At 49.5% G+C, this 22,936-nt stretch overlaps 2 protein-coding genes across 6 annotated transcripts; one reads left to right on the forward strand and one right to left on the reverse strand.

The window, feature by feature from the left end:
* Positions 1-120: 120 nt before the first annotated feature.
* Positions 121-17,080, forward strand: CTNS (cystinosin, lysosomal cystine transporter). 5 transcript variants are annotated; one of them, XM_006922201.3, is made up of 12 exons: positions 121-482; positions 1,429-1,508; positions 6,051-6,129; positions 7,288-7,372; positions 8,623-8,726; positions 8,831-8,962; positions 11,926-12,025; positions 12,115-12,234; positions 13,349-13,519; positions 15,319-15,436; positions 15,667-15,781; positions 16,143-17,080. In XM_006922201.3, the coding sequence occupies exons 1-12, from the start codon at positions 205-207 to the stop codon at positions 16,258-16,260; spliced, it is 1,500 nt and encodes a 499-aa protein (XP_006922263.2). In that variant the 5' UTR covers positions 121-204; the 3' UTR covers positions 16,261-17,080. The 5 variants fall into 5 exon arrangements, with proteins under 5 accessions (XP_006922263.2, XP_015452910.1, XP_006922262.1 ...); XM_006922200.3 differs by adding an exon at positions 760-929 and having other exon boundaries at positions 129-667; positions 15,667-17,080; XM_006922199.3 differs by adding an exon at positions 760-929 and having other exon boundaries at positions 129-482; positions 15,667-17,080.
* A 390-nt stretch (positions 17,081-17,470) lies between these two features.
* TAX1BP3 (Tax1 binding protein 3) lies at positions 17,471-22,878 on the reverse strand. Its single transcript, XM_006922202.3, has 4 exons — positions 22,723-22,878; positions 19,838-19,957; positions 19,365-19,442; positions 17,471-19,057 (listed from the first exon to the last, which is right to left on the reverse strand). The coding sequence occupies exons 1-4, from the start codon at positions 22,759-22,761 to the stop codon at positions 18,920-18,922; spliced, it is 375 nt and encodes a 124-aa protein (XP_006922264.1). The 5' UTR covers positions 22,762-22,878; the 3' UTR covers positions 17,471-18,919.
* Positions 22,879-22,936: the final 58 nt, after the last annotated feature.

Here is a 22,936-nt window from a genome sequence, read left to right on the forward strand (position 1 = left end):
GCGGAGCCCCGCGTACGTTGCGGCATGCCGGTCCATAGGCGGAAAGGCGGAGAAAGGCGGGACCAAAAGGGTCCCGCCCCGTGGAGATGGGGGGTTTCAGGACCGTGGCGACGAGTACGTCAGGACAGCGCCTGCCTCACTCTCCAAAGTGATGCAAGGTTCGCCGACAGGCGCTTGGGGCTCTGAGAGTCTGTGTCCCTAAAAATGGCTTGCTTAATACTCCCTCACACCCGAGCTTCCATTCCTGCCAAGGTGCCTGCGCCCCTCCGCTCCTCCTCTATCCTGCACAACTGTCCGGCTAAGCCTCGTGAAAACTACAGTTCCCACAGTGCATCGCTCCGCGATAGCAAATCAGGTGACTCGGGTCAGATGGCTTCGGGTCTGCGCTCACTCTCAGTCAAACCGGCCAGAGAAAACGGGTACAGTCTGAAGCGTCTTCTACATCTCGTGTGGTCAGTCTCCAGAGCCTCAGAGGTTCTCAGGTGAGAGCCGGTGCGGTCCCGACAGCCTCCCGCCATTCCCCAGGTGGACCCCCGAGGCCTAGAGACTGGTACAGCAAGTTTGTTGGGCGCCTTCTGCAAATCTAGACCCCCTCGACCTGCCAGGGTTCCACCAGTCTCGGCCTTGCGATACCGGACATTCTCCAGGTTCCAGGGCCGGGATACTGGTGAGCGGAGGCAGGGTTCATCAGGCTGCGGAGGTGGTATGGGTGACACTACCCCAGTGCAGGTCCGAGCCCCTACTCCACCTTCTGTTTAGTTGCCGCCTGAATCTGAGTCGTGGAGTTTGCAGATTGCTTTGGAGAGGGGAGACAGTTAAAGCACCATTCCAGGAACTCCCGTTGGCTTGCTGAACTCTAGGCTGAGGTCCAAGGGTGTGGACAGGATGAGACCCCGCCTCACCCTCCGGGACTTTCTGGCTGAAGGAAGGTAGGACAACTGGGCCCTTTCGTTTTCAACGATTTTGAGGAAAATAACAACCCTTAGACTTTTATCCCAGAACAGGGAATGAAATTAATTTCCTTAAGGTTTATAGGTTCACAAAGTCAAATATCTGACCACAGTTTTAATAACTGGGGGAAAAGGGGGCCCTCAGCTAATAAAACTGCATTCTTTCTTTCTATTAACTAGGTTGCAAGAAGCAGTTAAAGAGGGAAAAATTCAGTGTTTGCCCACTTCCTCAGAGTGGGATCTTACACAACCCACTTAGTCTCTGTGGGCCCATTTCTCCACATATCAAAGAAAGATAAGTCCTCTCTTGGGTCCTTTTCTCCAAGCTGGTGATGCAAAGCTCATGAGGTCACAGGTGTGAAGTGAAAGTCCTTTATGAACTGCCCATGTCATGGTTCCAGGTGGCATATTATCCACTTGCTGCTGAGCTGATCCAGCTTTAACCCTAACTTCTCTTGCTATTTGTTTTTCTTCCTAGTTCTTTGAAATCAAGGAACATGATAAGGAGTTGGCTGATTATTTTTATGCTTTTTCCCATGAAGCTCATAGAAAAATGTGGTAAGTTTAGAAATGGGTCATTAGCTTTGTAAAGAGGACAGTGATGCTATAGCGTAAGTAGCCTGACATGTTTGTAGCCAAGGGTTTAGGACTGTCCAGACTGTATGTACTTGCCTGCCCCTTAGTCAGGCAGCCACTGGGTGGTGAAGCAGACCTAGGTCTTGGGTCCAGGAGTTTTACAAGGAGTCAGATGGTTCTGTAAATAATTGGCCTTCTGCCTTGGAGTCTCTCTACCTTGTCTGTATTACCAAAATCAAACTGTGGGATTCCAAATTTCTGAGATAATTTCTGTAAATGGCTTATGTTTCCGTGGACCTCACAGAGGGAATTATGGGTCCTAGGAGGTGCTGCAGAAGCAGGTGATGTGGCCACCTTGTTGTGCCTGGATCTTCCGGGCCACAGACACCTAAAGAGTCTGCCCAGCATCCCCTCATAAAATCAGAAAATCTTTCCCTTCGAGAGGGACTGAGGAATAGGGCTCGGCCTCAAAGAATACTGGCTGGTTGTCAAAAAAAGAAAAAGAAGAAGAGGGTTTGTACATCTTGGAGGGTTTGACTTTCAGAGCACGGCCCTTAAAGACCTGCGTCATTCTATCAGTTCTCCCACTACCCAAAACATGGCTAAAATTATTCCATAAAAGCAATTTGTGTTGACCACTCTTAGGACCCCAGGCACATTATTTTGATTATTGGCTTGGCTGTTGTCAGAAATCAGATACATCTTAAAATCCCTGACTAAATGTTTCAAATGAACCTTGTAGAAACAATACAAATCCTGTGGAAGCTTCCCAAGGGCCAGGCACAGTGCCTGCACCATTACAGTTTTCTGGCCTCTTCAATCTCTGAGAAAATAGTCATCTGATCACCTCTTCCAGGTCTGTTAAATAAGCAGTCATGTTATTTTGCAGTTACACCTTGTGGATAAACAATTTCCAAAAAATGAAAAGTCAGACCAGGAGGACTGCTGTTTCTCAGTACAAATGACAGAGCCCCACTACAGACTTGCTGGGTCGTATTCTTTGGGATGAGGGCCCAGTATGTGTATGTACACGTGCATTTGCAGGCTTTAAATAAAGCTTCCTTAGTAATGCTAATGCATTACTCTAGGGAAAAACAAATCTACCTCAATTATATAGAGGGGAAATTTAGTCCCAGAGAGGGTAGAAGTCTTCCCCAAAGTCACAGACCTAGAAAGGGGACCAGCTTAGGGTCCCTGCTGCATTTTATTACTTTGCCTCCTTTCCCGAATGTTGTTTTAAAGAACAGTGGAAACCACCATAAAATCAAGTAACTGGAATTGGCTTTTTGACCTCATCCTGCCTGGCCTGCTCTCCTTTTGCTTTGGAGAGTCATCACTGGGGACCATAGATGAGATGATTGGTCTTCAGAGTATTTTGTCTATGACTTGTTTGGGTGGAATCTTGAGGCACTGAGACCTAGTGTCAAGAACCTGGGCTTTAGACCAGACAGTTTGAATCCTGCTGCCACCTTTTCTGAGCTACGTGGACAAGACACTTTCTCTTGCATTCTCAGTTTCCTTGTATCTGAAATAGGAATCATAGTGCCCACCTCTCACTGTTGTAATAATTAGAGAATGGGAGTTAACAGTATAGCAGAGTGGCTGGTGTGGGGTGAGGAGCACAGTAAGAGGTGCCAATAAGTATTAATTAAAAAAAAAAAAAAACAGACTCTCCCTAGGGGAAACTTGGGGTGGTCCATTAAGACTCATTTGGTAATTCTGATGTGGTGTCCAGAGATTCGTGCCTCAAGGCACTTTAAAATGCTTTCCCATGGACGTAGTTAGCACATCTGCTTTACACACAGAAGGTCCTGGATTCGCACCCCAGTGGAGCCACAGTCCATGGTCTATGGCCATGCCATCCTAAATAAGCCCGATGTCTGATCTTAGAAGCTAAGCAGGGTCGGGCCTGGTTAGTATTTGGATGGGAGACCACCTAGGAAGACCAGGTGCTGTAGGCATAAATAATAATAATAAATAATAAAAATAGGGTGGTTCCATGGAGTAGTGGTTAGCACATCTGCTTTACACGCAGAAGGTTCTGGGTTCGAGGAGGAGATGCCCCGCCTTCAGAGATCCAGTTCTTAAGGGGAGACGGCAATATCCGTAGATCAGGGGTGGAAGTTGGGGGGAATAAAAAATAATAATAATAATAATGATTAATAAATAAATAAATAATAAAATGTGTTTTCCCAAGATGTGATGCCAGCTTCCTAACTGCCTCCTATCTTGAGCTAAAAAAATGTTCTGTGTTCTTTACATGATGATAAGAATAGTCACCAGGCTATGTGGAAATTATTTAGCACTCAGGCCATGTGGAGAATCACAAACATCACCACTTTATCTTCACGATGCCTTGTGAGATAGGTAGTACTATTGTCCCCATTTTACAGGTGAGGAAACAGAGGCTTAGAGAGGTTAAGTACAGCTAGAAAGTGACAGACCCAGGATGGATCTGTTTGACTTCAGAGCCCAGTCTCTCAGCTGCTGAGCACCATTGTCTTTAGTGCCACTAAGAGGGAAGTAAACATTTCTTGATCTGGTTCTTGGAGAGTTTACAGCATCTTTTAAAATATAAAGACATGGGGGTGGCTCCATAGTGTAGTGGTTAGCACGTCTGCTTTACACGCAGAAGGTCCTGGGTTCGTGCCCCAGGTGGAGCCATGGACCATACACACCAGGTGCGCCAGGCCCTGGGTGTGTGACTCAAGCGTGTGGCGGGGAGACACCCTGCCTTCAGAGATCCAGTTCTTAAAAACAGGAAACAGCAACATCCATAGGCCAGGGGTGGAAGCGGGGGGAATTGAAGAGGGGGGGAAAAATGTAAAGACAGTAGGAAAGCAAAGGCTATGGGGATCTCTCACTCACCCTGACCACGGTCACAACAGAACCCTGAGGACCCAGAGGTGTTGGTGGCTGCCTGGCATCACTTTCAATAGCCCTGCTCTGGGCACTGTCTTTTCAGGGTCTTGCAGGAAGTATGAAAAAGAAGAAGCAGAGTTGGCAAAGTTGCCTCCGAGCCCTGAGGCTACAAGTAAGGGAGGGGCCATCCTACTGTGCTCTGAGCAGCTCAGCCTCTGGGGTGATTAAATGCCACTCTGAGAAACTCGGGTTGGGGGGCTGGAGACCTGAGGCTGTGGGAGTCAGCTTAGAGACTTGCGGACACAGGACAGAGCATGTATCTGCATTAACGCAGGCAGGGTTAGCCCGGAGAAGGTGTTTCAGATGGGGTCTGAGAGGTCCCAGGTGGCTAAGCCAGGCCCAGGAGTGCAAATTCCAGATTGGCTCACTCCCTTGGAAGAGAAGAGGTTACTTTTCCTTAAGGTGCCCAGAGGAAGAGAAACTGCCAAGTAGGAGTATTGAGAAGGGGGATCAGACAGAGGAGGCTGAATTAGGAAATTTTTAAGTTCCCTTCCAACCTGAGCACCTAAAATTTCAGTTTTTCATCTTTTGCCTTTGATGTGTCTGGGGAGAGGGAGACCTGGGCCCTGCCTGCAGCCACTACCCCAGCAAGGACCACCTGCATTAGTTGTGCTCCCGCTTTCCCCTTAGGAGCCCTTTTCCAGTCCCAGTCTAGATTCATAATCACACCTTAGGCCATGCATATCCCTGAAGGCCTTGAAGTAAGGGAAGTGAGATGGACAGGTGCCTGGAGCTTTGAGCAAACCTGGGAGTAGGGGTGGGGGCAGGATGTGTGGGCTGTCCAAAGAACACAAAGATCAGAGAGGCTGACTCATTGGTCCTATCCCGAGTTGCCCTGGGGTGATTGCCTCCCAAACCTGCTTCCTCCATTCGTTCTGTCGCCAAGTTGCTCTGGGGTGATTGCCTCCCAAACCTGCTTCCTCCATCCTAGAGGACTATTTATCTACCTTGTCCTGAGTTAGCATGTAAATACCAAGAAGAAATCCCTGGAAGTGAAACAGTGTGTCTTGTTCACCAGTCTTCCCTCAGTCCCCAGCAGGTCAGCCTCAGGAAAGGGATCAGTGAACAGGTTGAGGGAGATTAGTTAGAGAGCCCAAAAGGGGTCCTTGAGAAACAGATAAGCTAGGCCCCTATGTCTCTGAGTACGAGAAGGCTGGACCAGTTCTGCAAGGCCATTTTAGCTCCACAAACAGAGGAGACCCTTGTGATTTCTATCTGAAGGGGTGGTTCAAGTCCACATTTTCCAATCCCAGATCGTGGCTTCAATTCCTTTGTGACAGTTTTGGGCTCTATGGTTTTGAAACTATCTCTTATTAACTCAACAGACTCTCAGCCTCTCATATTGGGGAGGAGAAAGCTATAGTGTCTCCTGCTCAGACCTGTGTCCCCCTCTGTCTGGCAGCAGGAAGCAAAAGTGCATAATGAGGACTTGGGTTTCCAGTCCCATTACTTAGCCTCTCAGAACCTCCGTGTCTTCACCTAGAAGATAGGGGTTGTCATGAGTCAGAGCTCATGAGTTCAGATATCGGGGGCCTTTGTTACAGTGTCTCCTTGTGGGTCTAAACTCTCTGACCTAATGAGTCATGATTTGGGTCCTTCCAGAGTCGATGGTCAGCATCTCTGTTCCTCCCACTGTGAAGCTGGAAAATGGAAGCTCAACCAACGTCAGCATCACCCTTCAGTAAGTTCCCAGGCCCAGCTCTGTCCTCAGCCCAGCTCGTTCACCTCACAGCTGGGTCAAGGCTGACCTGGCACCATTCCGTTCATATTTCAAGTGTGATATCCTTGCCTCTTCACTTTAAAACAAGCCAGAAAAAGAGAGGCACAAGCCCTGGGCTGCAGACTGAGATCCCAGTCTCTCCCCACAACCACTGAATCCTTGTTTCTGGTGGGAAGAGCAGGAAAGGGGCTTCTACACAGAGACATGAGCCTTTTCCCCAGCTGAGAAGAGTCTTTGAGTGGCCAGCAGTTGAAGCCAGATTTCGTAGTGGTCCTTTCCAAAGCTTTAATTATTTGAGGCGGACCTTGAAGGCCAGGGGGTAAGGAGCTGAGCACTTCTGAAGTCACTTCCAAAGCAGAAGTGATTCCATCGGGCGGAGCCCATTCACGCACCACTCATACTTAGCCTTGTCTGAGAGTCTTTCTTGCTGACTTCTGGTTCAGATGTGAGGGTGCTGACCTAGTCCAGACCACCAGAGAAAGCCTGTATCCTTCACTGCTTTGCCCTAATCTTGCCCCGCAGCCACTAGGATTCCCAAGACCTCTGTCTTTTTTCTCTCTGCCCTTCTCCCTTTTTCTCACCTCTCCCAAGAAGTCTGTTCTCAAACCAAAGCTTTGGTACCAAGGCTCCCTAACAGACCTGCATTCCACTCCCAGCCCCTGTCACCTCTGCACATCAACACCTTGTAAATCTGACACATCATCCCCTCACTACCACTCTCTCCTCTCTAGAATCTTTGAGTGGCTTTCCACTGCCTTCCAAATTAACTCCAAGCCTCTAAGTCCAGACTTGAGGCTCCCAAAGGCTGCTCCCTGCTCAGACCTGAGTCCTCTCAGAAGCCTTTCCCACCAGAGCAGAAGCCTCTCTGGCCTCTAGACACCTTATTTGGTATTCACAGCCAGTTTCTCACCTTCTCATGTTCTCACCCAGCCCTAATGGGACAGCTTGTCTCCTGATTAAAGTAGAAAACTCTTAAGGAGCAGGGAGTCCACCTGTCTACCCCTCAGACCAAGCACATAGCACTTCTTCACCCCAATGACAGGCCCGATGTGAAATTCAGAAGGTTGATTGAGCTCTCACAGTGTCTCTCAGCAGTAATCAGACTCTTGTCCTCCACAGGCATCCGTTAAATGAAACCTTGGTGATCACTTTTGAAATCACATTTCGTTCAAAAAATATTTCGATCCTTGAGCTCCCCGACAAAGTAAGTAATGAATCTTAACTGATGAGTATTGAACTGCTAGGTAATAAAACACATTTTAATTAAGTGCTTCTGGAGATAGGCCTCCTTGTTTTTACACCATGGGCTGCTCCTGTCCCATCATTCTTGAAATCTCTGATTTTGGCTTTGTTTTGGTCTCTTTGAAGATGGGCATTTTATGCCATGTAGATGGATTAGGAAAGTGATGGTAAGAAATTTGAGGCAAAAAATGGTCCTGAAATTCTTAAGACGGTTTTCAAGACCTTGCTACTCAAAAGAATGTTCATAGACCAGCAGCATTGTCCCTGCTTGAAAACTTTTTAGAAATGCAGAATCTCAGGCTCCATCCCAAATCTACCGATTCAAAATCTGTGTATGAGCAAGATCCCTGGATGATTTGGGTCCGTATTAAAGTTTGTAAAGCACCGTTCTGAGATTCCACTGGTTGAGTGTTATTTCCAAAAACCAGTGAATGCCAGAGTCTGTCTTGTATCACAGCAATAATTGTTCATAGCCCTTATGCATTAATCTGTGAATATGTACCCTGCTTCTACCTTACCAAGTATTTGAGCCAATTACTCATAGACTAGATTTTTAAAATATCAGTAGGGGAGGTAGTACTGAGAGTAAACGAGAGTTTAAAAAAAATAGACAAAATGAATGCATGAATGAAATTGATAACCATGAGGCATGTCACCAGGCCCTGTATGGTTGTAGAAATGGGCTGCAAATTGGCTCTGAGCCCCCCAGCAAGCAGACAGTATTGAAGCATGGTCAGATGAAGGGTGTCTACCTAAAAGAACCTTATATAAGAAGGGAGTCTCATCTCATCCCATGGTGAATGTCACATATCATTAAACGGCCATTTCTCACAACTTCCCCTGCCCCAGGGTATGAGGCCTGCTGCAGGGTAAGAAAAACTGTTCTAACAGTGGGTCCTGGCTCTCTGAGGTCTGGCTTGATCCACAGGTCAAGTGAGCAGAAGAGAGCCATGGCATGTTCCCTCAGATATAGGCCAAGGAAGGGCCTGAGGGCAGAACCTTTTTCTGCTCAGAACTTCTAACACAAGGAATATGAGGGGGTTCCAGTTAGCTGGTTGGTCCAGAGTTTTCACCTTTTTGTTAGTAAGCTCCTGGAAGGCAGGGACCTTGTGTGATCTGTCCCTCCATTTCCTAATGCATAGCCTGGAACTAGATACGCAGTGAGGTCCCAATAAATACATGGCCCTGGGTCAAATTCAGTTTTCCTAACAGGTTGTGGTGCCTCCCAGAGTGACAAATTCTTCTTTTCAAGTGACATCTCAAAATGTGGGACAAATTACTGTTCACCTGCATGGAAATAATTCCAACCAAACAGGGTAAGCTGGGCCTTAAATGATGAGAAGGAAGGCAGTGCTGGGCACGTGGGATTTTCCTTCAGAAGCCCAGCGTCAGCTCATACTGGTCCCCAAATTCTCTCTAGCCCAAGGATACGCTTCTTGGTGATCCACAGCAACGTCATTAGCATCATAAACCAGGTGATTGGCTGGATCTACTTTGCAGCCTGGTCCATCTCGTTCTACCCTCAGGTGATCACGAACTGGAGTCGGAAAAGGTAACCTGCTGAGCTATCTGTGCAGGTTCATTTGGGGCTAGTATGACGGGCATTCCAGCGAGACTATAGGCAGCATGGGTTCAGACTTTCCCCCTCTGCTTTTCTCTCTTCCTGCCCTTACCAGAAAGTTGTCAATGTAAAAGCTCTAAGAGCCTGTGGTAGTTCTTGCACTGCTGGGCATTTGGTCTCTTTCCCATTTCAGCTCTTCCCTGTGAAAGCAATAAAACGGGGCTTCTCAGTGAAGTGGAGAATGGGCTGGGTTGGGGTAAGGAAGTCCACCCAAATATGCTCTCCTCTTTGTCTATCCAGCCCTGGAGGAATTAGTGTCACATCATACCTCAGTGCTGGAATTGGAGATTAAACCTTCCCACTTTAATTTTGAAAAAACAGAATGGGAGGTGAGGCTGAGATGGGGGTGCAGGAAGACCCTGAACTCACCTCCTCCTACAGACACACCGAATATACACCTACGTGTAGAGTAGTTTCTCCTGAAGAAGAACTGAGGGCTGGCCAATTGAACAGCTTCTGCACAACAAAGGATAGAGAGACCACACAGAGATGGATAGGGGAGATAGAGACACAATAATGAAGGGAATCCTACCCGCAAGTGAGACCTGCAGCAGGGAGGGATATTACTGAGGGGGCTGCCTGTGGACTCGCCCGCCCTGGGGCACAGCCAGAAAACTGGTTTAAAGGGCACCTAGATTATAAATGAAGGAAATCCATTTACGTTGCCTTTCCATACACTAATAACAGTGTTTCAGAAAGAGAAATTAAAGAAAACAATCCCATTTACAAATGCATCAAATAATTAAAATACCTAGGAATAAATTTAACCAAGGAGGCGAAAGACTTGTATTCTGAAAACTATAAGACATTGATAAAAGAAACTGATAAAGATACAAATAAATGGAAAGATATACCAAGCTCATGGATTAGAATAATTAATATTATTAAAATGTCCATACTTACTCAAAGCAATCTACAGATTCTGTGCAATCCTTATCAAATTAACAATGGCATTTTTTCACAGAACTAGATAAAGAGTTCTAAAATCAGTATGGAACCACAAAGACCCCAAATATCCAAAGCAATCTTGAGAAAGAAAAGGTATCATGCTCATTGATTTCAAACTATAGTACAAAGCTGTAGTAATCAAAACAGTATAGTACTGGCACAAAAACAGACACATAGATCGCTAGACTGGAATAGAGAACCCAGAAATAAGCCCACACACATACAGTCGATCTATGACAAAGGAGGCAAGAATATACAATGGATAAAAGATAATCTCTTCAATAAATGGACAGCTACATACAAAATAATGAAACTGGACCACCATCTTACACCATTTATAAAAATAAATTTATAATGGATTAAAGACTTGAATGTAAGACCTGAAACCAGAAAACTCCTAACATAGACAGTAAGTTCTTTGACATCAGTCTTAGCAATATGTTTTTAGATCAGTCTCTTCAGCCAAGGGCAACAAAAGCAAAAATAAATGTGATTACATCAAACTAAAAAGAGTTTTGCACAGCGAAAGAAACCAACAAAACAAAAGGGCAACATACTGAATAGGAGAAGATATTTGCAAATCATATATCCCATACGGGGTTACTATCCAAAATATACAAAGAACTTATATAACTTAATTTTTAAAAAAAAACCCACACAATTTAAAAAATTGGCAAAGAACTTGAACAGACATTTTTCCAAAGAAGACATACACATGGCCAACAGGTACATGAAAAGGTGCTCATCGTCACTAATCAGGGAAATGCAAATCAAAACCATGAGATACTACCTCCTTATACCTGTCAGAATGACTATTATCAAAAAGACAAAAATAGTATCAGTGAGGATATGGAGAAAAGGGAACTCTTGTATACTGTTGGTGGGAATTTAAAATGATAAAGCTACTACAGGAAACAGTATAGATGTCCCTCAAAAAATTAAAAATAATACTATATGATCCAGCAGTTTCACTTCTGGGTTTCTATCCAAAGAAGATGAAAACACTAATTTGAAGAGATATATGTACCTCTATATTCACTGCAGCGTTATTTGCAATAGCCAAGAATGGAAGCAACTTAAGTGTTCATTGATAGATGATTATATAAAGAAGATGTGATATATATTACAATAGAATATTATTCAGCCATAAAAAAGAATGAAATCTTGCCATTTACAACATCATAGATGGACTTAGAAGGTATTATGCTATGTGAAATAAGTCAGACAAAAAAATACTGTATGATTTCACTTAAAATATGGAATCTAAAAACACAAAACAAAAACAATATCATGCAGTAAACAAACTGGTGGTTACCAGAGAAGGGAGGGGTTGCATGGGTGAAATAGGTGAAGGTGGTTAAAAAGTACAAACTTTTAGTTGTAAAATAAGTCAAGGGGATGTGATGTACAGCATAGAGAATATAGTCAATAACATTGTAATAAATTTGGTGAATGGTAACCAGACTTATCATGAGGATCATTTTGTAATGTATATAAATATCGAATTATTATGATGTAGGCCTGAAATGAATAGGATATTATATGTCAATTATACATCAGTTACATGTACACATACATACATACATACACAGTGAGCCTGGTGTTTGGTCTTCCTGCGGCAAGGACACAAGCTCTCCTGCAGTCACCTTAGCCATGTGGGCATTTTAGGGAGCTGAGCTGGGAGCAAGGAAGGGAGATGCCTCCTTTCTGCAGGAGGCCTCCAGACTTCCCTCTAGGGCCAGAATTTGAGGCAAGAGGAAACTGGTTCCCGAGAAGGTAGGATTGGGTGGCATCGATTGTAGCATGGAGAGGGACCTGAGGACGGTGCTCTGCTTTGGAGAGTCGGGCTCTCCTTCCCGTGTGCTGGGAGCTGTCCTCTCCCATGCCCTCAGTAGCCCAGTCTCACGCCCTGCCTTGCTTTTTCTCTCCATCTCCCTGCCGCACAGTGTTGTTGGTCTGAGCTTCGACTTCGTTATCCTGAATCTGATGGGCTTCATGGCCTATAGCGTGTTCAACATTGGCCTCTTCTGGGTGCCTCATGTCGAGGTATGGCACTGCTTGCCCACCACAGCTCAGCCCAAGCTGTTCAGTGGCCTTGCCGCCCTTCACCCCTCAGTTTCTCACCCCCTAAACAGGAGCAGTTTTTCCTCAAATACCCGAATGGAGTGAACCCCGTGGAGAGTAATGATGTCTTCTTCAGCCTGCACGCAGTCGCCCTCACCCTGGTTGTCCTGGTGCAGTGTTTCCTGTATGAGGTGAGAGATGAACTTGGCATCTGTCCCCTTTCAGGCTGTTAGGCCAACACCCACCACCACCACCTGCCACCCATACCTGTCGTTTTACAGAAAGCACAGAAACCCTCAGAAAGGACATGTGTTTGTTCACTCTTAGTAAGCATTTGCATAATAAAGCCAAGATAATAGGCCAAGCCCCATGCTTGGCACAGGGACCACTCCATGAGCCCAAACCTTCAGGCTCCCCTAGGTCTGTGGTAAGGGACATGGAGAGGAAGTGACGACCCAGCAGGCTGAGAGCTGAGGCTAAGGGGAGAGCACAGGCAGCTTGAAGGCCTGACTCAGCCAGGGAGGAAGGGGTGGGAGGGCATCGAGGATATGGTACTTAGTTGGGTCTACGGGATACATGAAGAGGGCCAGGTGGGGCACTTCTAGCAGAGGGACAGAACTGTGAAGGCCAAGGTGCAGTGAGAGGAACCATGAGCAGACAGGGATGGCTGGGGTACAGGGCACCAGTAGAGGAAGCAGGCTCATGAGGGTCCTAAGAGGTCTGGAGGGGTCTGGAGTACCAGGCCGAGGAGCCTGGACTCAGTCATGTTGCTAGAGGGTAGTTTGGCACTTCTGCTGGGAAGGGCATCGTTAAGCTGTGCTTCAAGGGGTCGCTGACCTGCACATTTTCTTTCACTTCCCTGTGGGTGCAGCACTTCCCTCAGGGAGTTCCCTTCACACACGCAAGGCCATCCAGGGGCTAATTGGGCTCCACCTTCAACCTTCTAGGTTTCCTTACTCTTTGCTGTGAAGCTTAGACGAAGGAGGCCTACTTTGGGGAAAGGTAGGGGTAGAGGACAGATTCCAGAAATGATTAGGCTCCTCCTGGGTCTTGGAACAAGCCTGGTCTGGGACGAGGTGCCAAGCCTCCAGCGTGTTGGAGGTTCCGTCCCCAACACCCTTCACTCCTGGTGGGCTCTGAGAGGCACCCACTTCTGTACTGTGGAAACAAGAAGCAAATGGGCTCTGGAAAGTCTAAGGACCAAACTAGAGACGCTGATAGTGACAAGGATATTGTTGGTGTTGGGCTCTCTGTGCCCCCAGCTCCACCCCACCTGCCTTCCCTTCCTCTCCATCTCATCCTCAGCGAGGCAACCAGCGAGTGTCCTGGCCTGCCATCGGCTTCCTGGTGCTCTTGCTGCTCTTTGCACTCGTCATCATGATTATGGCCACAGTTGGGGTAACCACGTGGCTGCAGTTTCTCTTCTGCTTCTCCTACATCAAGCTTGCAGTGACACTGGTCAAGTATTTTCCACAGGTACCTTCAAGGCCTTCCTTACTTTTCACATGGCCATTAGGGTGAGGGAGGTGAGGTACAGACTCTGGGCCCTGCTCCTATTGGGTAGCTTCTGGCTAGGGTGAGGAGACAGGGATGGAAAGCCATGAGCCCAGCAGAGGCCAGGGGACAGGCAGAAAGTGGCCATTACCACTGCCTCCCTTTCCCTGGAGCCGGGACTCACATGAGGAAGTCAGTGGAGAATTCTCGGAGCTCACACTCAGCTCTTCAGAAGCAAGGGTAGTGCAGGTCACTCCCATCTCTCCATCCCAGCTTTTCTGATGACTTCAGTTCTGCCCCTCACCCCATCCCCCATTACTGATGAGCAGCAGCAGGATGCTTGGGAAAGATTAGGTGGGAGGAGAGAGCCCACCACTGTGATCTTCACCTTCCATCCCAACATGTTGTCCTTGAAGGTCCCGTCTAGGGTCCTCCTTGTGGGTCCTCAGCACCCTCCCTCAAGCACTCAGTCCTATTCAGATCTGGGGACTCAGAGTCAAACACGTCTTCCATAGCTGGAATGGCCCAGGGCAGGGTCATATATGAAATAAGTGCCAACTGAAGACTCTAATTATGAATCTAATTATGGGTCTCATTTAACTTACCCCATTCTCAGTGGAGAAGCCCTCTCTTCAGCTTCCCCAGCCCAAGGAACCTTGTGTTCCATGGGCTCAAGAAGAGCATTTTGGTCAGAGTCAAGGCCAGTCTCCTGGAGGGCATGGAAACAGAGCCAGACCCTTAAAGATAAGCAAAACTTAATTCTGTGGATACAAGAGAAGGGGGAGTTCCAGGCTCAGGGCAGCCTACACAGGTAGGCACAGGTAGAAAAACATGGGAGGTAGCAGGGAGACCTTGCTTGCTGAGAGCAGTGTGAACCTAAGAAAGTGAGGCCAAGTCCCAGGGGACTTAGGAAGAAGGCTTCCGAGTTGGGGAAGGTCTTGAGGGAATTGGGGCCTCCGTCCCTGAGTGTGGAAAAGCTTGGGGCTGGGAAACATGGCAGGCAGGAGCCCCAGTTGGAGACGTTTGGAACTGTCTAGGCCTGGAGAGGTGGCAGCAAGAATGGAGAGGATGGGAGAAGACTACTACAGAGGCCAAGCCCTCCCTCCTGGGTGGTAGGGAGGTCACAGCAGTCAGAGAAACCCAAAGGGTGCTGGTGTTGGAGGTAGGATGTGGGGCACTGGCAGCAGGAAGGAACCGGGTATCTCAGTGGACCCGCCCACTAGACCTGAGAAGCCTGAGACTGCAGCCCCTGAGCCCAGCCAGGGCTAAGGTGGGAGGTAAGTCCACTCTACAGATGGAAAAACCAAAGCTAGGAGGACTCAAGTAACTCTCCCAAGGTAACAAAGCTATAGTGGTGGAGCTGGGATTCCAAACCAGGCAATCAGACTTCCAGCCCATGTTCACAAGCACAACATGAAGTCCAGGCTGAGTTTGAGGAGAATCAGAGTTGCTAGAAAATGAGGATAGGGCTTTGTCACAGAACAGGGAGGGATGAAGATGGAGAAACGCAGCCTCTCTCCATTGGAGTTGGGATGCAGAGATGGGAAGAAGAAAGCTGTGTTTGCTGTGCATGCAGATGAGACCCATGACCCACCCAAACTGGTCCTCTGCCAAGGCTTGTCAGAGCCTAAAGGTCACTGTGTTCCTTGGAGCAAAGGTTGGAGCAAATGAGTGGGTAGAATTAGAGCCGCTCTTGTTTGCAGTGGCAGTCACAAGGTACATGAGGGCAGCCACCCAGCCCCCTCACCGCCCTCCATCTGTCTGTCTGTCTGTCTGCCCAGGCCTACATGAACTTTTACTACAAAAGCACCGAGGGCTGGAGCATTGGTAATGTGCTTCTGGACTTCACTGGGGGCTGCTTCAGCCTCCTCCAGATGTTCTTCCAGTCCTTCAACAATGGTGAGTCAACCAACAGTGGGCTGGAGGCACAAGCCGGAGCCAGGCTACCCCCACTCCAGCCCAGTTTGGGAATCCAAGCAATGCCAGTCCCTAGATTACCTAGGGGCATTTGCAGCTGAAGTGTTTGTGGCTTCCTGGGCAGGTGAGGAACCCCCACCCGCCACACAGCCACACATGCTTTAGGAGTCGCCAACCTAAAACTGAATTCTGTCCTCTCTGGCTGTTAACAGACCAGTGGACGCTGATCTTTGGAGACCCAACCAAGTTTGGACTCGGCATCTTCTCTATCTTATTCGATATTGTCTTCTTCGTCCAGCACTTCTGCTTATACAGGAAGAAACCAGGGTATGAGCAGGTGAACTAGCACCCAGAGCCCCAGTGTAAACAGCCCAGGCCCTGTGCCCACCAGGAAAGCTGGAGAAGCGGTCTGGAGTGAAGGGCTGGCTCCATGTTTTGACAGTGGAGAAGCGCTCTCTTCCTCAGGGCCAGATGCCTTAAACATGAAACAGCCTGCCTTCACCCAGGACTCTCCAGGGCAAGGGAGAAACCTCCTTGTGGGACACACACCTGACTCTGCTCCAAGATTAAAAGCCAGACTGCTGGCAGCGCCTTCCAACCTACCCAAGGTCTTATCCCCTCCTGGGCCTTACTGGCCAGACAGCTGGCCCTCCTGCAACTTGATGCTGCCATCTCTATTTTCTTTAAGGCTGCAGGCAGCACACACAGGTTCTGACAGCCATCTCAAGCAAGATTGGGCACCAAGCTTGAAGCTGAAGGCCTTGCCCCAAGCAACCAGTGTTTCTGGGAGCAGCTTGAAGGACTGACTTTGCAGCTGGGAGAGTCAAGGGTGCTTTGCTGCCACTGCCGTGGTTCCCCGAGACCAAGCAGCCAGGTGCTTTGGCCAGAGGTGCTGGTGCTGGTGCTGGTGGCAGAGGGGCTAGGACTTTGGGGTTAGGCCTTGGAGTCCCTTCTCTGAAGGTCATATTCTCTGAACACTCACCTCTCTGACACTCAGTTTCCACAACTGCAGTTATAGGTGGCCCAGGCCATAACCTAGTTATGAAACAGTATTTCTGGACGTTGAGGTACCCAACAGATTGGTTCTGAACTGGCTTCATGCCCAACACCCTCTAAATCTTCATCACACTAACCCCTTTTGGATTTTTTGGAGGGATGTTTTAGAAATGAGTGGCTTATTTTCCTCTGCCTTCTGCCTACCTCCTTTCCCAGAATCAGGGCCCCATGTGAGCCCCTCTAAATGCTCCCTGCCACACACACACCCCAGTCTGTGCCTTAGAAGCCTGTTAGACCTGCCAAATGGTGAGAGTAGCTCCCCTAGAGGGGAGGGCAGGCCCCCTTTCCCTTACTTCCCCCAGCCCCTACCTAAGACTGATTTTTTGGGCTGTTCAGGAGTCTCACTTAAGGACTCAAGACCACCTCACACAATCTTCATGGGCCCAACCCTGATCCCAAACCCCCTTCCCTTCCAACCCAAGCAGTTGTCCTTCCTGGGGCAGGAGGGGAAGGTCCTAGGATGTGCCTTGTACATACCATGAGTTTGTCAGTCCATTCTTTTTACTTTGAGATCAATGTAAGGGGCCTATATCCTAAATTAAAACTTGATTGTTTCCTTTTGCACACTGAGCATTTGCCAGATGCAGGTGTGCTGGCTTCAGAACCAAGTCCACGGGGCTTAGGGAGATGGTCTTACTTCATTTAAGAAAACGTGGGGTTGTGAAATTCGCTGATCCCAAGGTGACTGCCTGCCAATCCTGCACTTCATCGGGGAACCCTCATGGGTAGCGCAAGACACCTGCCTGCTCAGGGCCAGGTAGGTCCCACACGTATCATGTCTGCATTACCAAGGGCACGCTGCTCAAGCTGTGGTTGTGAGTAGGGGTAGGATAAGGTCTTTAAGGGCACACCACCACTGGGAGTGGGGGGATGTCTGATTTTCCCAGTTTCTTCCTCTATCCAGTTTTAATATCCAAGAATTTAGAGTCTTGTTTCCACAAAGCAGAGATGGCAGCCTGACCAAATGCACACACCTGTTTTATTTGCACCACCCAGTGTGTTACCAGATGTCACATTTTAAAAAATGGAATATTTCAAAAATCTGACAAGAAAATGAAAATCTGATTTGGCAGTAGGTCCATGAGTGGCAACAATTCTCAGAGCTGGTAGTCCAACCAATGGTAGGCCAGGCAGAGACCCCAGAGCTCTTCAGCTCACCCTATCTTGTCAGATGGCAGACCTTGGAAATATTTGAGGTTACATCCCTGGCTGTGATGGACTGAGTGCTCTTAAGAATCTTAGGGGAGTGAGGAGCTGGGGCGGGGGTATATTTCTCCCATGAGTCTTTTGGTGTTCAAGAGACCCCCCCACCCCATGGTTGGAGCTAAGACCAGGTTCTCAAGGGAAGTTGGGGGCTCCCTGCTGCACTGCCAGGCTCCCACATAGTCCCATAATGTGGCCTGACCAAGCAGTGTCAGGTGAGCTTAGGAATAGTGGGGCTTCATCCCAGAGCAGCTGGGGCCAGGTCAGCAGCCTTACAGCCAAAATTCTTCATAATCCATCCCAAAACGCCCAATCCCATGCCTCAGCAAAGATCCCCTGTGTGTTCCAGCGCTGTTTATTGGGCACAAGATGTTGGGTGTCAGGCAGTGTCATACTGCCCCAAATCCACAGTAACCAAAGTAAGGTTTGTTGACTTCCTAAGAGTTGTCCCAGATGTGAATTAGTAAGCTAAATTCAAAAGTAGAATTGGCATCTCCAAATAGTAAGATAAAAATGCTTTGTATCAAAGTTGTGATTAAAAAATACAAAAGTTAAACCCACAGGCAAGGAGGAAAATGGCAATCCTGAGAACTGCCCTAAAATGTCAGCCTTGAACCTCATCTAAATCCTGTAAGCAGATAAACCCTGGGGATACCAGCACCCCTTAGGAGAGTGGGGGTGCAATGGGTGAACCGTGAGCCTGCCTGCCTTCCATCTGGGTGAACTTTCATAGTGCCTCTGGCATTGTGTCAAGTCCCTGCTGGGCAACACAGAGAAAAGCAGGGGACACAGGCACTTTGGAGCTGAGACACGAGGGCAAGGCTGAGCCCTGCAGGCAGGGCAAAGTGTGGGAAAGGCTGACACCCCCTGGCATTTTCCAGCTTTGTGGTGGGGCCCACTGCTCGCCTGAGCACTGATGACACCAGGCAGCAGGGTCTAGAGGCCAAGCCTGTGGTCACTACAGACTGACTACTCAGCCTCAGGCTATTATTTCCAATCCGGTGTCCAAGGGAGACAGCTGATCCCAGAGCCTCAGGCCACTGGTAGGCAAGGTGAAGGAAGGCCAGGTCAGACCTCTGGGACCAGCTCTTGCCCTTCTGAGTAGGAGCCCAGCACTCAGCAGAAGTCAGGATGAGGCGCAGACAGTGTGGAAGTAGTGTCACTGTACAGAGGCGGGCTGGCACGAGTTGGAACCTCGGCGGGCTGCTAGGACAACATGGACTGCTGCACAGCCTTCTGCAGTGACTGCCGTGTGACCAGCAGGCGCACCACCTCCTCTGAGCGCTTGGTGAGCCGCTTCCGGGCCTGGTCATGTGTGACCATGGTCATGTCCCAACCGTTCACCTGGCCCAAGGAGAGAATACAGCCACCTCAGCTCCCCGCCATCTGGGATCTGGAAGCAGGAAGGCCTTTGGCCTGGGTCACCCAACCAGGCCCCCAAGCTGATGTCCCCAGGATGGGGGATGCCAAGCACCACAGTCGACACACAAGAGCAAGCCAGCTTCCTCTAGGGGTGACACCAGCATGGGCTCCAAAATGGCTTCGGTGAGTCTCCCAGGTGCCCTGGGATGCAGGGGCAGCCCCATCCCCACCCGAGAGCTTCAGACCCTCTGACCCAAACCTTGTTTTCCTCCTTTGGGACATCTGTTACCTGCATGATCTTGTCTCCAATCTGCAGCCCAGCAATTTCAGCAGGGCCTCCTTCGGATACCCGTGTGACGTAAATGCCCTGGAAAGAGACAGCCCTGATCAAGCTCTGGGTTCACTAGACTGGCCCCCTATCCCAGAGCAAAGCTAAGCACACCATACTTCCAGCCATCCATCTGTCTGTCCCTGCACTGAGCCTCCTCCCAGCACAGGCTGTGTGTGCCAAGGGGACAGCAGGCTGCCCCACGGATGCTCCAGCCTCTGCTGCTCCTGGGCTGTCTGAGCAGGCCTTCCTAGGGCTCGGAGGCCCACTCCTCATCCCCACCCCTATTTATTCACACCAGATCATTTCTTGAACCTTCTTAGGACTGTTTGAGAGAGGTGAGGTCTCCTTCCGCAAAGGCCCAGGAAAGCAGAGACCCACCATCTCAGGCCTCTGTGCCCTACAGTGAGGCCCCAGGACCCTGGTCCCCTCACCTTGTCTGTCTTATCTTCTGAGAAAGGATTCTGAGAGGGATCCTGGTCAATCCCACCTCCAATGCTGAAGCCAAGAATTAAGTTCTCACCTTGACGAAGCTTGTGAATTTCAACTCTTTGCTGGCAAAGAAAAAAAAATGAGTTGGAGGTGAGTGGGTATGTGGAAAACAAATCTGATCTGTGTCTCCCACAGCAGTCTCTGGCTGCTGGAACAGTTCAGCCATGCCAAGAGGATGGGGCCCATGGCCCTCTGCAGAAATCCAGAAGGTCACCAGCCTGGGAGGCTGGGGGTTGAGACCCAGAACTCAGCCACATCAACCCATCCACACAACCCTCTGTCCTAACTTCTCCCTGCTTCCTCTATGTCAGGTACCAGCCTTAGTCAACATGTGCTCAAGAGCCAGGGTGCTGTGGCTGCTGTGGATAAGGGCCTATGTCACAAGGCAGGAGGGATCAGGCCCGGAAAAAAAAATGCAGGTGCCTTGCTGAGGCAGCTCAGATTGCTGAGCCAGCCCTGTCAAGGGCAAGATAGGAGATGTTCAGGAAAAGTGGATGATCAAATGCACACAGAAAAAAGTGGAAGGGCTGTCCTGGCCAAGGGAACAGGAGCAGCGGCTTGAAGGTGCTGTAGATACATGTCCATGAGGCTGGTGTGTACAGTGCGGGACCAGAACTGAGAGGTGAGATGAGGCCGCAAGTGTGAAGCTGAGGCCAGATCAGGAAGGCTGTGAAATGCAGGCCCAAGAAAGTGGCCCCAAGGGTCCTACTCTCGTACAGTGTAGGGGGTGGAGGAGAGCCCTACGGTTCTCCCACATGCTCTGGGGCTGTGGTCCTCAACTGTGTCAGGCTCCTTTCAAAGCCCTCAGCAGGCATGCCCCAGTCACCAGATGCTAGGAACCAGACCAGATTCCCCCACCCAAAAAACTGAGTTTTAACAGGAAGACAAAATGAAAAGTGACTCGATCTAGGCCCAAGGGGCTTCACAAAGGAGAAATCATTTGTACCAGATCTTGACTCTGGGCCCATTAGAGTTCTCAAGAGTTGGTAAGTAGGGCTGGTCATGGTCAGGTTTGATGCTTGTCAGTAGGGGAACGGACCTCTCAGAGGTGAGATGTAGAGGCCAGGAGACATGTCACTTCAAAAGTGACATCGACAGACTTGGGGACTGCTCATGGCAGAGAGGAGTCAAGAGAAGCACCTGGTCTGGCTGAACACAACCATCTCTCAGATGGAGACTCTGGAGGAGAAGGACATGTTGAATTTAAGTGCCAGAAGCCATCCACGCAGGTATCCAGAAGGTAGACGGGCCTATGGAGCCAGAGTTCGGAGAGGCCAAAATGTTTTAACATTCTTAAGATGTTAACTACATGAAGAGAGGACAGGGGCCAGGGAAGAAGTCTCCCCCACCCTAGTCTAAGACTCAAGAGGGAGAGAGAGGCCAGACCCCACCTACCACGTTCAGATTTGTGTTAGAAGAATTGGGTGGTCATGGTCCTACAGCTTTGAGGAAGGCCAAGGAGACTATCCATGGCATGAGAGGAGCAGGAAGCATGGCTGAGGTCCTCAGGCATGTTGTGAGCAACAGGAGTTGTGAGCAACTCCAGGCCTGCTCCACCTCCTCCAACACATAACTTTTTCACACCTTTGACTCACATTCAAAGATGGGCTTGGAGACAAGGCCCTGTCTCTGATCTGTTGGGTGAGGTCAGGCAGGTCACTACCTGCTCTCTGGCTCCTCACCTGCACCCATTTTTTTTTTCCAGCTAAGGAGCAACCTGGCCCCTTCTCTCTGGGGCAGCAGGGATCTGGAAAAGTCAAGCTGGACAGCTCTCAGCAAATCCAGCAATGTTTCCTCCTAGCCCAGACCTGAGCTAGAGCTCTGAGCTCACCCTCACATGCCACCTTATCAGTGGCTTCATGCCACACCCATCTGAGATAATGCAGGAGCTCCCAGCACAACCATCTGAGATAATGCAGCCAGTCCCATGACCCCATGGCTGAGACTTTCACCTGACTCACTGCCTGCCCAGCAGGCATTTCTTCTCAGAGATCTGGGTCCTTCCTAAGGGGTTCTTTATATGGCTGGCCATGACTAGACCTCTCTGGGACCCACATTACCCCGGCTCTGCGGTAGAATCCAGGTCCCATTCAGCTGTGGCATTGGCGTCTGGGTCTAACGTCCCAGCCTCCTTTCCTCTCTTTGATTATTCTAATAGCACCTGATACCTAAGACAAGCCAAGGGGGAGAACCAGGGGCCTGAGCTGATCCCAAAGGTTCTCCTCAGGCACCAAATGCCAGGCAGGGAATCTAGACTTTGCTCCAAGGGCTGGGGATTCAGGAAAAGGTCCGAGCCAAATGTATGAGCGGGCAGTGGTGAGTCCGAAGTAGCAAGGCTGGACATGAGGTGGGGAAAGGGACTGCTACACAGGCCCCAGCCACCACCACCCCTCAAATCTCCCTTTGGGCGGCAGCGCCGACTGGAGTGGAGGAAGCACTTCCTCATTCCAGTGGCTGCGACTCATGGACATCCGGGCTGGCGCCCGCCCCCCGCGGCTACCCAGCTGGGATCACAGGCCCAGGAAGGCCCTGGACAATTTCCCAGACTCCCACAGCCGGGCCTTTCTCCTCAATGCTCCCCGCCCTGGCCAGCTGAAAGAAGTCCAACGCCGCTGCGGCAGTGCACGGAGACTGGCCTTGGTCCAGGATCTCGGGAGGCTCTTGGGTTCCAGCATTCCCTTTTGCAGGCTGAGATGACCGTGGTTGGACCGGAGATCGGAGCCCTGGCCGCGGATTTGCAGGAGCTCGAAGCTTTGTCAACCAGTTTGTCAACCAGTTGGCAAAGTGGGAGCAAGCCAAGTGAGGGAGCCCGGGCGAGTGTACTCACCACTACGGCAGTGACTGGCTGGCCCGGGATGTAGGACATCTCGACTCGAATCCGGTAACCAAGTACCGCTCAGCGAAGCCCGCAGCGAAAACCCCAGTGGCCGCGCCCTCTGGTTAACAAAGGCAGCCCGGCTCGGCCCGCCCTCTCATGAATAGTTAACAAATCCCTGGCCAATCACCAGCCGGAGCGCTGTTGGGCTTTCGGAAGTCCCAGA

The sequence above is a fragment of the Pteropus alecto genome, unplaced genomic scaffold (assembly GCF_000325575.1).
Source record: "Pteropus alecto unplaced genomic scaffold, ASM32557v1 scaffold398, whole genome shotgun sequence".
NCBI classification, from domain to species: domain Eukaryota; kingdom Metazoa; phylum Chordata; class Mammalia; order Chiroptera; family Pteropodidae; genus Pteropus; species Pteropus alecto.